This window comes from Phacochoerus africanus, chromosome X (assembly GCF_016906955.1).
Source record: "Phacochoerus africanus isolate WHEZ1 chromosome X, ROS_Pafr_v1, whole genome shotgun sequence".
NCBI lineage: Eukaryota > Metazoa > Chordata > Mammalia > Artiodactyla > Suidae > Phacochoerus > Phacochoerus africanus.
Window position 1 is genome coordinate 115,984,492 of NC_062560.1, and position 17,269 is coordinate 116,001,760.

General features: G+C 43.7%; 1 protein-coding gene across 7 annotated transcripts in view; it reads right to left on the reverse strand.

The window, feature by feature from the left end:
* Positions 1-17,269, reverse strand: part of ARHGEF6 (Rac/Cdc42 guanine nucleotide exchange factor 6) — a 113,989-nt gene that overhangs the window by 50,011 nt on the left and 46,709 nt on the right. For all 7 annotated transcript variants that reach the window (XM_047765791.1, XM_047765796.1, XM_047765793.1 and 4 more), the window contains 2 exons: positions 14,621-14,691; positions 3,743-3,837 (listed from right to left, as the gene is read on the reverse strand). In XM_047765791.1, the coding sequence (XP_047621747.1) occupies positions 3,743-3,837; positions 14,621-14,691 (166 nt within the window). The remainder of the gene's footprint in view (positions 1-3,742; positions 3,838-14,620; positions 14,692-17,269) is intronic.

Sequence of the window (17,269 nt, forward strand, 5' to 3'; positions counted from 1 at the left end):
TAAGCAGCAGAGCTTCTTTCCTCGATTTCCATTTTTCCGTAACCAGAGTAATGATCCTAGAGAGAATGGGTGTTTAAAAGGGACATTTAGGTATATTACAAAGCAACGAGTAAATGAAGAGCAAGTGCTTAACCTCTAAGTATCGACAGAGAACAGACTGGGGGTTGCCAGAGGTGGGGGAGCGGAGGGTGGGATGGGGGAAAGGGGTCAAAGGGTTCAAACTCCCAGTTACAAAATAAGCCAGTCATGGGCAGGTAACATCCAGCACGGTGACCCCAGTTAATCGCACGGAACTGTATCTTTGAAAATTGCTGGAGTTCCCGTCGTGGCTCAGTGGTTAACAAATCCGACTCGGAACCATGAGGTTGCGGGTTCGATCCCTGGCCTAGATCAGTGGGTTAAGGATCTGGCGTTGCCGTGAGCTAAGGTATAGGTGGCAGACATGGCTCGGATCCTGCGTTGCTGTGGCTGTGGTGTAGGCAGCCAGCTGCAGCTCTGATTTGACTCCTAGCCTGGGAACCTCCATATGCCATGGAAGTGGCCCCAAAAATGGCAAAAAGACAAAAAAAAAAAAAGACAATTGCTAAGAGAGTAGATTTTGAGTTCTCATCACAAGAAAAAAAAAACTGTAACTATGTTTGCTGATAATATTAACTAGACTTATTATCGTGACCATTTCACAATATATACAAATTCGGAATCCTTACCCTGTACCCTGGAAACTAATATGTCCATTATAACATAATAAAAAAATCTCAAGATCTAAATGGCTAAAATACATCATAGCTGGGAATAAGTATAAAAACCTTTTGAGTACGCTCCTCTAGAGGCTGGGAAAGTAATTGAAAGCTATTACATGTGCCATAAAATGCAGAGAGAAAAACAGCAAAATCCAGCTTCTCTTCAAATGCACATAAATCAGAGTTCCCTGATGGCTCAGTGGGTTAAGGATTCAACGTTGTCACTGCTGTGGCTCAGGTTTGTCCCCTGGCCCAGGAATTTCTGCATGCTGTGGATGTGGCGGGGGAAAAAAATACTATAAATCAACTAACAGAAATCTTGAGAGGAAGTAGGAGGGAAGCTTCTTTGTCTTTGGACTGGAATGGCTAACTGAGTAATTTTACCCAAGGCCCCTATATTAAGAATTTTCTCATCCTTTCTTCGCCTACTAACGAGAGCCCACACTAATTCAGCACCTAACACTTAGGTAAGCACTGTAAGAATAACACTTCATTTTATTTATTTTTTTAAGGAGTTTCACCTCCAATTTTATTTAGGTGACAATTACCTAGCGGTAAATTGGATTTTCCACAACTCGTTTTAACCTCATGACAACCTCATGAGGCAAGTCCTACTGTTTCCATTTTACCTCAAGGGAAACCCGGGCACAGAGAGGTTAAGCAAATTAGCCAAAGTCACAAAACCAGTGAACGGTGAAGCCAGAATTTGAACCAAAACATTCTCGCTCCAGAGTCCATGCTCTTAACCGTGTTTTGAGGAAACCCTTTTCTGGAGATGTCTGCCACGTGTGCTTTCTCCTTCACATAATCCCCGGGGACGCTTGCTGACCAAGAAAAGGACACTGCCCGTCACCCCTAGAGCATGAAAAGCTCCCAGTTCCTCTGCTCCGAAGCCTCCTGAGCCACGAGCTGGAAACCCCTCTCTCCGGGTGTCCAAAGCCAAACCTTTAGCCGGCTTTCCTGGCTGCTGCTGTCCCTTCGGAATCAAGCAATAAACAGTCTGGTTTGCTTACATCACTTGGGTCCACGAGACAGAGCCAGCGGAAACTGCCTAAACCTGCCTCTTGAATTTCTTTGGGATCAGGCCAGTTCTAACCCACGTCTCTCACCTCCTCTGCCTTGGCTCTTTCCCTTTCTTTTGACTCTTTCTTTTTTCTTTTTCTTTTCTTTCTTTTTTTTTTTTTTTTGCGCTTTTTAGGGCGGCACCTGCAGCATATGGAGATTCCCAGGCTAGGGGTCTAATTGGAGCTGTAGCCACCGGCCTACGCCACAGCCACAGCCACGCGGGATCCGACAGTTCACGGCAATGCCAGATCCTTAACCCACTGAGCGAGGCCAGGGATCGAACCCGCGTCCTCTTGGTTACTACTCGGGTGGGTTACCGCTGAGCCACAACGGGGACTCCTCCTTTGACTATTTCATGATCGCTCATCAGTCGCTCTTTCATTTGGAATGCGACCGTCTCCCCTCCCAGGGTGACCACTTCAGTTCCCTCTCCTCCTCTGCCTGTCACCTCCAGAAGGCGAAACTATATTTCACTCGGTGGCGGGAGACACAGTGGGTTCAGCCTGGCCACTTTCTGGCCGTGTGATGGGTAGGGCCGCAAACCTCTCTAGACTTCAGTTTTCTTATTTATTCAGTGGGGATCGTCATTTCTTCCAGGGCACTAGACCCAGTGATTCAGCGAAGGTCCATTCAGCACTAAGAACTGTGACTCACAGATCGCTCCAGGTTTTACATAATAAAAACAAAAGTCACTTTGTTGTGCATCATGTAAACTCAAAACATAAGAATACAAAACCCTTTCATACTGAAGATTCCCATAGTGCCATGAAAATAACCGAGTGGGAAATTTAGCAAGACGTTACGCCTAAGCAAGCAGGATTTAGAAAAAGGGAGAAGGGAGTTCCCGTCGTGGCGCAGTGGTTAACGAATCCGACCAAGAACCATGAGGTTTCGGGTTCGGTCCCTGCCCTCGCTCAGTGGGTTAAGGATCCGGCGTTGCCGTGAGCTGTGGTGTAGGTTGCAGACGCGGCTCGGATCCCGCGTTGCTGTGGCCCTGGCGTAGGCCGGTGGCTACAGCTTCGATTCAACCCCTAGCCTGGGAACCTCCATATGCCGCGGGAGCGGCCCAAGAAATAGCAACAACAACAACAACAACAACAACAACAACAACAAGACAAAAAAAAAGAAAAAAAGAAAAAGGGAGAAAAGAGTGAAATACATCAAACTTGTTTGGGCCTGAAGCCAACAGTTTAGGCCACTGTTCAGCAAAAGTAAGCTCTTACGAAGGTAAAAGAGGAGGCTTCTGTCTTTCATTGTATGCACTGACTGCTAAATTTTCCATCTGACTTATAGATCAGTGTCTCCAATAAAGTTTAATCCATTAAAATAAGAACACGAACAAGAGCAATTAGCCGTTAGTTGTTAAATACGCCAGGCCCCTGAGCACACACAGAGAAATGAATGGTCAATAGTTTTCCTTTGTGAAAACTAAGTTTTCAATTCAGGCCTTGAGATTTCTAAGACCAGAATAAGGTTTGAACATTTTATGTTGTCGTCCTTGTTTGTGTTTCGTTCTTGCTTGTTTTTGAAAGCCACACCCGCAGCCCGGGGGAACTTCCAGATGCTGCAGGTGTGGCCCCAAAAAGAAAAAATACATTTAAAAAACACCCAAACAGACCAAAAAACCCCCCAAACACCAGCAAGTCCTTTTTCTGGATGGTAAAACCAGATGCATCACTTTAAAAACACACAAAAAAATTGTGACAAACAGAAATGCAGACCGTCTCATTCCCTCCACGTCCCGGAGAGAAAGCCAAGCTCTCCAAAAGCAACGTCTTGCATTATTTCTGTTGCCTTGACCATACTCTTGGCAACCTGTGATCTGCGGAAATTCTTCTAAAAGGCAAAATCAATTATTCAGCAACATAAGAGTAATGACTTCATATGCGGACATTATCTTGCTTCACTTGGCGAGGGGTTTAAAATATAAATCTTACTTGTTATTGGACTGCAGGGGTCTTAGGTAAGTAACAAGGAGAGACTGAAGTTCTTTAGCATAATCTTTTTCAGTGTCCAAGATATTCTGTAACACCTATGGAGAAACAAAAGTCAAGGTATTGTAATTGTCAGAAAAGTCCAAGGTAAAATAGACTTTTAGATCTTTTAACCAAATTATTAGAAAAAAAGAAAAGAAAAGAAATCCTAGCTACTCAGGCTAGCACTGTAAGCAAGGAGGGGACAAAAATCTAAATGCAGCTTGTTCCATTCTGGCAGACTCGTAATTGTATGACGGAGTTCCTGCTGTGGTGCAGTGGGTTAAGAAGCTGACTGCAGTGGCTTGGGTTGCTACAAAGGCACTGGCTCAATCCCCAGCCCAGCACGGTGGGGTAAAGGATCCCAGCTGTGGTGTAAGTCACAGCTGCAGCTCGGATTCAATCCCTGTCCTAGGAACTTCCATATGCCATAGGTGTTGCCATAAAAATAAAAATAATAATAATAATAGTAACTATATTACAACTGGTTATATTGCATAATTCACATAACACATTTTGCCGATTTACCCATAACTGGAGGGGTCCTGCCATTTACGCAGTACCGCGCAGAATGCTTTCATGTGCTTCACATCATTTTATCCTCAGGCAAGTTCTCAGCTAACAAAAGATCATCGTTCCCATTTTATGGATGAGAAAATTGAGGCCAGCTACCTCAAGACACAGGGATTCAATATCTGGATAATTTCACAATAACTGAGGTCAAACATCAAAAAAGATTTTTTTTTAAGTTACATTTTTCAGAAGACCACTAGGTGACAAAATCTGAGGACACTGAATTTTTAAGCAGGGTTAAATGTGATTTTTTAAATCAAGGTACAAGGTGCTACTATGAACGTTTCAAAGAGAAAAGGGAGCTGAAATGCAAGAAATATAACAAGAGAAATGATGCTTGCCAATATCATTCGTCACAGTCACATGAAAATCCTACAGGCAAAACGACCTACGCACAGGTCCACAGTTCCTCTTGCCCCACCAGGCCCATTTCCCAACCTGTTCCGGAGGCAGCTGCAACCTTCATCGCAAGCTCCTAGAGATCAGCGAGCTAACATTTGGGTGTATTTTCTCTCCTATCTCCTTATCCATCCGACACAAATGGACTGACTGCCTCCACTGTGCCAAGGGGCCTCGTGCTCTGTCTGCCGATGGAGACATTAAACCCGGGCTCACGAGACGATGCCAGGCACTCTTAGCCACAAGAAGGCCCTTGGCGACCAGCGCACCAGGCAGATACTCACGAGGCAGTGCATGCTGAGCTGCTTTGGGAAGGTGGCGTGGGTGGACGGGGCAAGCGGAGGCCCCGGCAGCCGTGGGCTTTGGGGGACACAGCCAGAGGGTGGTGGTCCGGGCTCTGCTACCGACGGACAGGTGGCTTCAGTTTTCAAGGCTTCGCTTGCCTCATCTCAGATTGTGACATTTCACCTACCTCAGGGACCATTGTGAAGAGGGAGTGAGACAGTGTACAGGTAGGCGCTGGGCGAGTCCCACCAATTTAAGGGGTGAGAAGTTTTCTCAACGGCGGCACGACTGACATTTCAGAGCAGGTAACGCTGCTGGGGGAGGGGTGCCCTGGGCACTGCAGGACCCCTGGCAGCATCCCCCGCCTCCGCCCGCCAGATGTCTGTGGCATGCCACACCCCTCAGCCCAGGGTGACAGCCAAAAATGTGTCCAGCCATTGTTAAAGGTCACCTGAAGGGCAGTGTCACCTCTAGGGGACAAGGGCACAGGCCACAAGGTGGCTTTAAAAGCCAGGGCTTAGGTCGGAGCCCCGCCTCCCAGCCACCTGTGCAGACTTGCAGTTTCTCTACTCCTCTCTAAAGGTCTAGTGGAAATCTAGGGGCCCAGAAGAACCAGGGCTCTGTGACACAATCCAGTGATGGGATAGAAATGTTCCCCCCAGAGAAAGTCCAAGCACAACAGAGGAAATTATAAACCATCTTGAGATAAATAAAAAAGAAATCACGGGAGTTCCTACTGTGGCTCAGTGGGTTACGAACCCGACCAGTATCCATGAGGACAAGGGTTCAATCCCTGGCCTCGTTCGGTGGGTTGGGGATCCGGCGTTGCCGTGAGCTGTGGTGTAGATCACAGACGTGGCTCAGGTCCCACGTTGCTGTGGCTGTGGTGTAGGCCAGCAGCTGTGGCTCCAATTCGACCCCTAACCTGGGAACCTCCATATGTCACAGGTGTGGCCTTAAAAAGACAAAAAAAAGAAAACACAACATAAAACACTTAGGAGATGAGATACGGTTAAAGCAGTGTTTGGAGCTATAAATGCCTGTATCAAAAAAAGAAGAAAGGACTTCTGGTTTCCAGTCCAGCATTTAAGGCATTTGGAAGCCATTAATTCCATCTTAACAAGTAAATAACTGATCACGCCGGCGGGGGGGGGGGGGATACTTTTTTAGATGTGGCAGGGAATTGAGGTCACAGGGGAAAGTACTACACCCCAAACTGGACACAGGCAGGCAGACAGAGAATCAAAACTTGCTGGACCAGAAAACCCTGAACAGAAGCCTCCCCAGAAATCAGGAGCAGGGTAGGAAAACCTGAACTGCCATCAGTGAATCTCTGTGTGTACTTTCTAATTCCAAAACTCATGAAACAGCTTCAGTAACAGGATAGTTCAGTACGGGGGTGAGGTGGATATATAGACCAATGGAACAGAATCGAGAGTCCAGAAATGGACCCATGGTGAACTGATTTTTGACAAGAGTGCCAAAAACTTCCAATAAAGAAGAGTCTTTTCAAAAAACGGTGCTGGGACCACTGGATAACCACATGCAAGAAAGAATTCACACTCCTACCTCACACGTGTGCAAAAGTTACCTCAAAATGGATACAAAAGGGAAAACTACAAAAACCTTAGAGGAAAACATAGGTGGACATCTTCATGACCTTGGATTTGGCGATGGATTCTTGGATGGCAGCAAAGGCACAAGCAACAAGAGGAAAAACAGATAAACCAAAATCCATGAAAATTGAAAACTTTTGTGTGTTAAAGGACATTATCAAGAAAGTGAAGAGAGGAGTTCCCTTGTGGCACAGTGGGTTAAGGATCCTGTGTTGTCACTGCAGTGGCTCAGGTTGCTGCTGTGGCATGGGTTCAATTCCTGGCCCAGGAATGTTCAATTCCACATTCTACAGGTGCAGCCAAAAAAAAAAAAAAAAAGAGAGAGAAAGAGAGAAAAAAAACAACCCACAGAATGGGGAAAATATTTACAAATCATGTAACTGATAAGGGTCTACTATCTGGAATATATACAACTTACAACTCAATAATAGAATAATCAACTCAACAATAAAAATAATCAATTGAAAGTTGGTAGTGAGGTTCCCTGGTGGTCTAGTGGTTAGGATTCAGTGCTTTCACCACTGTGGCTTGGGTTCGATCCCTGGTCTGGGAATTGAGATCCCACATCTAGCTGCTGCACACCGTAGCCAAAAAAAAAAAAAAGTTGGCAAAGGATTTGAACAGACATTTCTCCAAAGAAGACGGGAATTCTCACTATGGTACAGCAGGTCAAGGATCTGGCATTGTCACAGCTTTGGCCTAGATCCCTGACCAGGGAACTTCCATATGCCATGGGTGTGGCCATCAGAAAAAAACACACAGGGAGTTCCCATTGTGGCACAGCAGAAACAAACCTGACTAGTATCCATGAGGATATGGGTTTCGATCCCTGGCCTCGCTCAGTGGGTTAAGGACCCATCATTGCCATGAGCCGTGGTGTAGGTCACAGGCATGGCTCTGATCCTGCATTGCTGTGGCTGTGGTGTAGGCCGGCAGCTGTAGCTCCTATTAGACCCCTAGCCTGGGGACTTGCATGTGCCGTGGGTGTGGCCCTAAAAGGAAAAAAAAACCAAAAACCCACAAATGGCCAATAAGCACATAGAAAGACATTCAACATAATTAACCACTAGGGAAGTGCTAATCAAAGTCGCACTACTTCTTCACTTTCTGGAAGGTGACTATAACCAAAAGAAAAAAACAGTAACGAGTGTTGGTGACGATATGGAGAAACTGGACCCCTCATATACTGTTGGTGGGAATGCCAAAAATTGTAGCTGCTGTGGCAAACAGTTTGGCAGCGCCTCAAAAAGTTAAACATAGACTTACCATATGACCCAGTAATTCCACTCTTAGAAAAATGAAAACATATGTCCCTGCAAAAAATTTGCACGCCTTTTCACGGCAGCATTATCAATAACAAACAAGCGGAAATAAATCAAAGGTCCACCAACTGATGGATGGATAAGCAAAACCTGGTATAGTTAAAACTATGAAGACTCTTTGGTCATAAAAAGGAATGAAGTTCTGATACGGTCTTCAACATGGGTGAAAATAGTATGCTAAGAAAGAAACCAGACACCAAGGAACAAATATTGTATGACTCAGTTTACATGAAATGTCCAGAAGAGGGAAAACCCGTAGAGGCAGAAAGCAGATTCGTGGTTTTCAAGGGCTGGAGGGAACGACTCCCGGTGGGTACGGGGTTTCTGCGGGGCCGATGACAAATGTTATAAACCAAGATGGCAGTGACCCTCGCACAACTCTGTTCCTTTACTAAAAATCTGTGGATTGTACCCTTTAAAATGGTGAATTTTGTGCTGAGTTCTATGCCAAGATAGCTGTTACTTTTTAAAAGTCAAAGCACAAATTTCTCACCTGTTAATAGCCTTTTTTCTGTCTTTCCTCTGACACCCAGTCCTTATCCAGCAGGGTGTCCCTCCAAACTCAAATTTTTCCATCATTTTAGCTTTCTGCCCAGCTGGGCTGTTGATCACGATTGTGCATTAAGTAATCACTTCCACTCACGCTCAGCACTGGGCTTCATTTTTTTTTTTTTTTTTTTTTTAGTTCTTAGAAATGGAGAGAGCAGCCCTTAGAATTCTACAAAGAGGTAAAAGTCACAGGCAGATTTCTTTTTGAGCAATATTTATTCGTCTGCCTATAGTATTTGTACTGGAGGAAAAAGAGGATGGTGGCGTGCCTTCCCACTTCTGTTCAGGAGAGAATGAAGTCATCTCATCCTCTCCTTTGTTCACATTTTTCAAACAAGCCCATCGCACACCCTCGCCCTCCTTTCAGGCCCTGCTGTCTAGAACGGCCATCCTACCCAAATCATAATGGCCATTGGAAAAAGAAAAGAAAAAGAAAGTGAAAACAGAAAACCAAACAAAAACCAGTCATGGCCCGAGGGAACTTTTAAATTAGAAAATGCACAGATATTATTTACATCATCAACTGTGATTCTGAAGACCAATGAAACATCATTGCCTTAATTCCATGGTTTGCTACCATTCCCCCTCCTCCTCCCGCATCGAAACAGTCTTAGCATTTATTTCGTCTTCCCCTAAAATGCTATCATCTGGACTTCCTCTCAGAGAAATCACTAAGATTTTCCAAGAAAGGTGCCAACTGCCTCACCCCAGCGGGTTCACTCGCTAGACAAAGCCACACACTTTCTACGGGTTCCATCGTTAGAAACCACTGGCATGGGACAGACAGAGGCAGCAGGCGTGTCAGCTTTGCGTGAGGTCTGGAGAGCTAAACTCATATTGCTGCAACTTTTGAGGGTACAGCTGAATGCTGACCTGACAAGCTAAACTGACAGAGGTGATGAATGAGTCCTTCATTAAAGGATGCAAAATTTGTCTGAATGATACTCGACTAACTGGCACTGCCCTTGCCGTGGTCTGATTGGTAGAAACGGCGCCCAGGGTGGATGCCTGGGATTCTTTCCCAAATTCACTTGCCCTTTTATTGCTTCCCTCCAATCTCGGAAGACCAACGGATGAACTTCTGAGACTGGTTCTTTCTTTTTCAGGCCACAGGGCATCTACTGTAAAGGGGTGAAAAAGGGAAGCAGACAGAGAAGGCTATGTGTTCCCAAACAGAAGGCCTCAGTGGTGAGTCAGAAGGCAAGGAGCTTGGCAGGCCAATCAACTTCAGAGCAGTACAGTTTGATCGAGATGAAATCCACTCAAACTTACTAAAATAGACCGTGTCCAGACTGCCGCCCTGACGCCTTCACAAGGACAGCCGAGGACCCTTTCCCTTAATTAACCTTTGACTAAATGCGGAATAAAACAGATGGTGAGAGGCCCTAGAAAAAGAGGCGGAGGCCTTTTGTGCCTCCATCCTGGGCTATCGATTTTCCAATAAAAGGTAGTTCTTACACTTCCTGGAAAGGCTTTAGAGTGAGTTCAAATTTCTAACGCCATTTTCCAAAGGGAACAAGTCACAGAAGTAGGAAGAACTTATTTCATGAGGCTAAAATGCATCAACAAAGGCTGCAGATGGAGAGAGATCTGACCCATGATAAAGGAGGGCGACAACGGCCTCCGGAAACCCACAATCTAAACAAAAACATTATAGGAATCCTGAGATAATCATGACACCTGCACAAATGAGTTCACGCTGCCTAACTCCTGTGCGGTGGGAAAAGGCAGTGTTACTGGATGTATGTCAGGTTTGACTCAGCTGCCGGTAGAGCCGCCTGTTTGTTTACATTCAAGTGCACAGATCGATTTTGCTCCTCCAGGTCCTTGACTTTTACAAAACAAGCAGCTCGGTGCCCTGTTATCCAGAGTCCGCAAAACAACAGATTGGCTCTGAAAACTCTCGTCCCCTCCCTTACCTCAGATGGAAGATATGCATGGATAAGGCAGACCAGGAAATGGATAGGTCGAAAGAATAAATGGATAGAGGTGGAAGGTAGTTCGGGCTGGTGCTTTAAAAAACGGAGGGTGCACAGAAGTTTTTTAGGGCAGTGCAATTACTCCGGATACCATAATGGCAGAAACATGTCACTGTGCATTTGTCCAAACCCACAGAATGAACCACACCGAGAGTGAATGGTAATGCAAACCCTGGACTTTGGGTGATGTGTCGATGCAGGTTCATCAGTTGTCACAAACAGTCCACTCTGGTGGGAGATGCTGATAGTGGGGGAGGCTATGCATGAGTGTAAATCAATGACACGTTAATAAAAAATGTTTCTGAAATGCTGTTTCCTGGGACCTATGGCCGAAGATCCTGATGTAACAAAGTCAGGTGCGGGGTCCAGACCTCTTGCGGCCCCAGGGGCTTCAGATGTCCCCAGACACATTTGGAGCAACTCATCTTCAGACACTTTATCACGTGACATCACTGTCTGCTGTGTGGCTCACGGTACCATGTCTGTCCCATCTTCCCAATGAAAGTGCTGCATGCAAATGAAGCCTGACAACTGAACCTCATAGATTCTTCTTTCTTTGCTTCTTTTTTTTTTTCAGTTTTATTGAGGTCTTACTGATAAATAAAAATTGTATATATTCGAGGTATACAACCTGACATTGTGATATATGTATACATTGTGAAATGATCACAATCGGGCTTTTTTTTAAAAAAAAAAAAAAGCTGTATATTCATAGGCTAAATACACACAGACACACACACACTACACATCTACCTGAAAGAAAGTTTGGCATGAGACTCACCAAGACATTAGTCATGCTTATCCCCAGGTGGTGAAATTACAGCTGATATTTTCTTCTCTATACTTTTCCTATATTGTGTGATTTTTTTAAATAGTCATTTATATAATCTCATGTAATGAGCAAAAATTTATTTCCATTTTAAAAAATGAAGTAAAAATCAGTCGCTAATGCTCTCATAGAACTAGCACCAGAAAATGTCTACAATTAATGACTCTTAGAGGGAAGAGAAGTTAACAGAAGATGAGATGAAGACACCTTATATGTGGGTGAACTGATTTTCCAGGTCTCCAAATACCATTGGTGAGCTAGAATTGTTTTGATTTGTCTAAGGTATTCAACAGAGGTGGGGAGGGCAAGCAGATCACGCGAAACATGTTCTGAGTTAGTTGCTGCTAAAAATTTGCCTAAAAAGGAGTTCCCGTCGTGGCTCATCAGAAACGAATCTGACTAGTATCCATGAGGGCTCATCAGAAACGAATCTGACTAGTATCCATGAGGACGCAGGTTCGATCCCTGGCCTCGATCAGTGGATTAAGGATCCAGCATTGCCCTGAGCTGTGGTGTAGGTCGCAGACACGTGGCTCGGATCCCGCGTTTGCTGTGGCTGTGGTGTAGGCCGGCAGCTGCAGCTTTGATTCAACCCCTCACCTGGGAACTTTCATATGCCGCAGGTATGGCCCTAAAAAGACAAAAATAAAATAAAATAAAAATAAATAAAGATAAAAATTTGCCTAAATACTCAAGAGAAATGTAGATTTTAAAAAAAAACCAACAACCAATCCAGATCCCTTCACATGCATATCTAGTTATAAAGCCGTGTCCAGCTGGTCTCAGTAGTTCAGCAACAGTCACACCACAGCTCTGCGGCTCCTTCATAGGCCATCACGGGTTCCCCAAGACCTTCTATTTTCTGATTAAGTTTGAGGTTCAAGACAAAAATCTATCAAAATGTAAATATATATATATATATATATATATATATATATATATGTATAAACCATCTCGTGTGTGTGTGTGTGTGTGTGTGTGTGTGTGTGTGTGTGTGTGTGTGTGTATGAGAGAGAGAGAGAGAGTCAGGTATGTATTTGACCCAACAATGTAACTTCTAGGAATCCGCCTTACTCATCTTTACATACTCTGCCAAAGTTACACATATAGGACGTTCAAGGCAGCATCAGAATCATTTACAATAGTGAGGAACTGGAAATAATGTACATGAACTGCATCAGGAGGAAAGTGGTGGGATCAGCAGAGGGTAGCATCAGCATCAGCAGAGAGAGAGCCAAAGCCGAGCAATGGTTTGCTCCAGATCCACAGAGAGAAGCAGCTACAGTAACATTTTCTTTTTTTTTTTTAGGGCCACACCTGAGGCATATGGAGGTTCCCGGGCTAGGGGTCCAATCGGAGCTGCAGCTGCCGGCCTACAACACGGCCACAGCAACGTGGGATCCGAGCTGCCTCTGTGACCTACACCACAGCTCATGGTAATGCCGGATCCTTAACCCACTGAGTGAGGCCAGGGATCGAACGTACGTCCTCATGGATGCGAGTCAGATTTGATAACCACTGAGCCCCAACGGGAACTCCTACAGTAACATTTTCATCCACCATTTGCCTGCACCCTTCCTCTTTCGCTAAATATTAAGCCACCTGGGGGTCACCGGGAAGCCAAAAGAAGTGGTCAGGACCAGAGGTGGGGGTGGGCGAAAGGGGACTCGGATGACAGCAGCCAGAAGGTACAAACGTGCGGTTATAAATAAATAAGCACTAGGGATGGAATGTACAACATCACAGAGATAACTGACACCGCTGTATGTTCTTTATGACAGCTATTAAGAGAGTAAATCTAAGGAGTTCTTCTCACAAGGAACGTTTTTCACTTCTTTAATTTTGTATCTATATGAGATGATGGTCATTAAACTTGTGGTCATCTTTTCCTGATGTATGTACACCCTATACAGTGCTATATGTCAGCTATATCTCCATAAAACTGTAAGGAATAAAAAGGGAAAAGAAGGTAAATAAACAATTAAAAATGATAAAACATGGGAGTTCCCTTGTGGCAACACAGGTTAAGGATCCAGCATTGTCACTGCAGTGGCTTGGGTCGCTACCGTGGTGCAGGTTCCATCCCTGGCCCTGGAACGACCACACACCGTAGATACGGCCAAAAAAAAAAGATAAAACACTAAGTGAAAACTCAGGACACAAACTGTGTATATAATATGATTGCAACTATGTAAAGATATATAGTTATATATGTGTAGGCGGGGAAAAATGCATCAAAAAGTTAGCAGTAAAAAAAGGAAAGTGGCCAGGGACGAACGGAGAAGGGGCCCTGACTCTGTTGGGTGCCATAGTTTAAACCCGGAAATGTAAGAGGAAAAAATGGTGACAAAATTGTCCTGTATGATCATTGCCCATGTGTTACCTATGAAGCTCCTACTTGATTTTTCATACAAACCCCAGATCATATCATCTCTATGGAGCACATTCGCTGAAGAATGAAATTCACTTTTTTGAAACAAATGCACAGAGAGATCTTGAAACTGTTTATCCATGCACACGATGAAAGGAGCACACAGCACGAATGCAAGGAGAACAGTGGGTGAAAAGTGAAGCTGAATTCTAGCCGTGATGGGGGGAAGACGACAAGGCTACCAGACGGGGGGACTTCTAGGTGATGATGACTTGACCTTTTCATTAGCGACTGGGCCAAGCCTAGAAAGGAGGCATGAAGGAAAGCAGAGAGGAGATGAGGAAAAGGATATGATCTCTTTTTCAAACGGGAACTTATCTTGAGTATTGCACATGCCCTATTTATAGCTAATGTATTTTGACATATCTGTGTGCAAGCCAGAGCCGTTTCATTCCTCGCTCTGGGCCAAAGGGCGGTCTTCCCTTTGGGCTCTCCTCAAGAACAAGGCTGATAACATTTCAGAGGATATCCTAACGGGTTGATTGATTCTGAAATAAAACCACAGTATGCAGTCACTTAAAACTTACTGCAGTAGAGGAACTTGGGAATTCACCTCCTAACTATTTGCTCGGGCTGTATCTGACTGCTGAATTTCCCCATCCTGTCTACACATTAGCCAATTTCTCTTTTGCTGCGGTTTAGTAAGCCTTGGCTCTGAATCTCTGTGCTACCCTTGAATTTTTCAGTACAGTGGACGTCGGTAAGAAGCCTACAAGTAGAAGAGGCCCGGTGTGAGACAGCTGCCATTAGACCCTTGCAATGCAACTTTATCCATTCTCCTACGGGTGTCACCTCAACGCATCAGGGGTTCTCCATATAGAGAGTCAAGAAAATGTCTGTTCATCAGCTGAACACTCACCACGGTATAATAATTCTTGGTAAGAGGAGCAGTTTCAAATCCTTTGACAGCCTTGGGGGAGAGAGGTCTCTCTGTGAAAAAGACATTTAAATTATGTTAATATCACACACGTCTAAGATGAACATTTTATAACGTAGGTCAATGAACATCCTATAAATATTGTCAAGTGGAAGGATCAATGGAAATGAACATTTCTAAGCAAGTAAAACTATAATCTTACTAAACTATAGATGGTCAAGCTAGAGTTTCTTGTCCAGGGGCCTCGATTTCTGCAGGGGAGAATAAGCCAAGGAGTTAATGTCTAGCCTCTTAATGACAGGGTCAAGACAAGAACTCCAGTTCCTGGGGGTTTGTTTGTTTGTTTGTTTGTTTGTTTGTTTGTTTGTTTGTTTGTTTTTGCTTTTTTAGGGCCGCACTCGAGGCACGTGGAGGTTCTCAGGCAAGGAGTCTAATCAGAGCTATAGCTGCCGGCCTACACCACAGCCACAGCAACGCAGGATCCGAGGCATGTCTGCGACCTACACCACAGCTCACGGCGACGCCGGATCCTTAACCCACTGAGCGAGGCAGGGGATCGAACCTGCAGCCTCATGGTTCCTAGTCGGATTTGTTAACCACTGAGCCATGACAGGAACTCCCAGTTCCTGCTTCTTGACTCCAATCTGCCTCTACACTCAATGTATTCAAAACAGATGAGCAAAGCCAACACTGATCAAATATATATATATATATGTGTATGTATAACTTGAAACATATATTTATATATAAAAAAATATATATACACATTTGTAACTTGCAACGTACTATACAAGTATAATATAATATAGATAATAGCAGCCATTGTTTCTTGGGGTTGTCTACTGTGCCAAAAACAAAATAATAAGAATCTTTAATACACCTTAACAGAAAATTCCTTCATTTTAATATCATTACCTTGTGCTGTAAAATACTGCCTTTCTTCTACCAAGTTAGTGTTATCTATTAAACTCATGACTAAGAGACATTCTAAGACATTTTTCTTTAATAAAGAAATCACCCGATCTAAAATATGGCTCAAATGAACCTATCTATGAAACAGAAACTGACTCACAAACAAGAACAGACTTGTGTTTGCCAGGGGTGGGGTGTGGGGGGGTGGACCTAGAGTTTGGGGTTAGCAGATGCGCGTTATTACATATAGAATGGATAAACACCAAGCTTCTATGCACAGCCCAGGGAACTATATCCAATCCCCTGGGATAGACCATGATGGAAAATAATATTTAAAAAAAAAAAAAAAAAGAATGGGGGAATTCCCGTTGCGGCACAGTGGAAACAACCCAACTAGCAACCACGAGGATTCCGGTTCGATCCTTGGCCTCACTCAGTGGGTTAAGGATCTAGCGTCGCCACAAGCTGTGGCATAAGGTGTAGGTTGAGGATGCAGCTCAGATTTGATGTTGCTGTGGTTGTGGCACAGTCCAGCAGCTGCAGCTCAGATTCTACCCCTAGCCTGGGGAACTTCCATATGCTGCAGGTGTGGCTCTAAAAAAAAAAACAAAAAAAAAGAGTATGTGTGTATATATAAATTTATATAATATATATTATATAATATATATGCCACTTTGCTATACAACAGAAATTAACACATTATAAACCAACACAAATTTTTTAAAAAGAAACCACTTAATACAAATACAAGACAGTGATCATAAATGTTTAACAGTGTCACTACATACTACCGTCCCTACCCTCATTTTCTCCTTCATTTTGTTTTATATTCCATTTTTACCTGCTTTATTGTATCCTGCTTTAAACTCTTTCTTTAACCTCTTTTCCAGTATGGTGGAGTATAAATAACCAAATAATATCATCAGGCCTTGATTTTTTTCTTTTTTAAAATAATACTTTCTAGTTTTATTTTTATTTATGTATTGTCTTTTTAGGGCCGCACCTGTGGCATGTGGAGGTTCCCAGGCTAGGGGTCGAATCGGAGCTGTGGCTGACACCACAGCCACAGTAACACAGGATCCAAGCCTCGTATGCAACCTACACCATAGCTCACGGCAACGCCAGATCCTTAACCCACTGACCAAGGCCAGGGATTAAACCCTAGTCCTCGCGGATACTAGTCGGGTTTGTTAACCACTAAACCACGATGGGAACTCCTCTAGTTTTAAGTTTATTACATTTTTACCCTAAAAAAATGAAAATATAGGAAAGTAAAACCAACCATTAGCCCATCACCCAGACCTAAGCATCATCCAGAGTAACATTCTGAAGTGTGTCTTCCCATTCCCTTCCTACATGTGTTTATGGACACACAGAGATCTTTCTACTGCAACTACAGTTTTGGAATTCTCCTATTCCAACATTACTTCATGAATGTTTTCCCATGTAACCTTTATTTCTAATTATTATAATATTTAAAAGATCCCTTATGTGTATTTGGCATTTAACAGCTTTTTTTTTTCTTTTTTTGCTTTTGTTTTTGCTGTTTTTGTTTTGTTTTTGTTTTGGGTATTTATTTTAATATATTTTTAATTGAAGCACAGTTGATTTACCATGTTGCGTTAGTTTCAGGTGTACGGCAAAGTGATTTGGTTATACATACATATAGATCCATTCTTTTTCAGAGTCTTTTCCCTAATAGATTATAAAATATTAAAT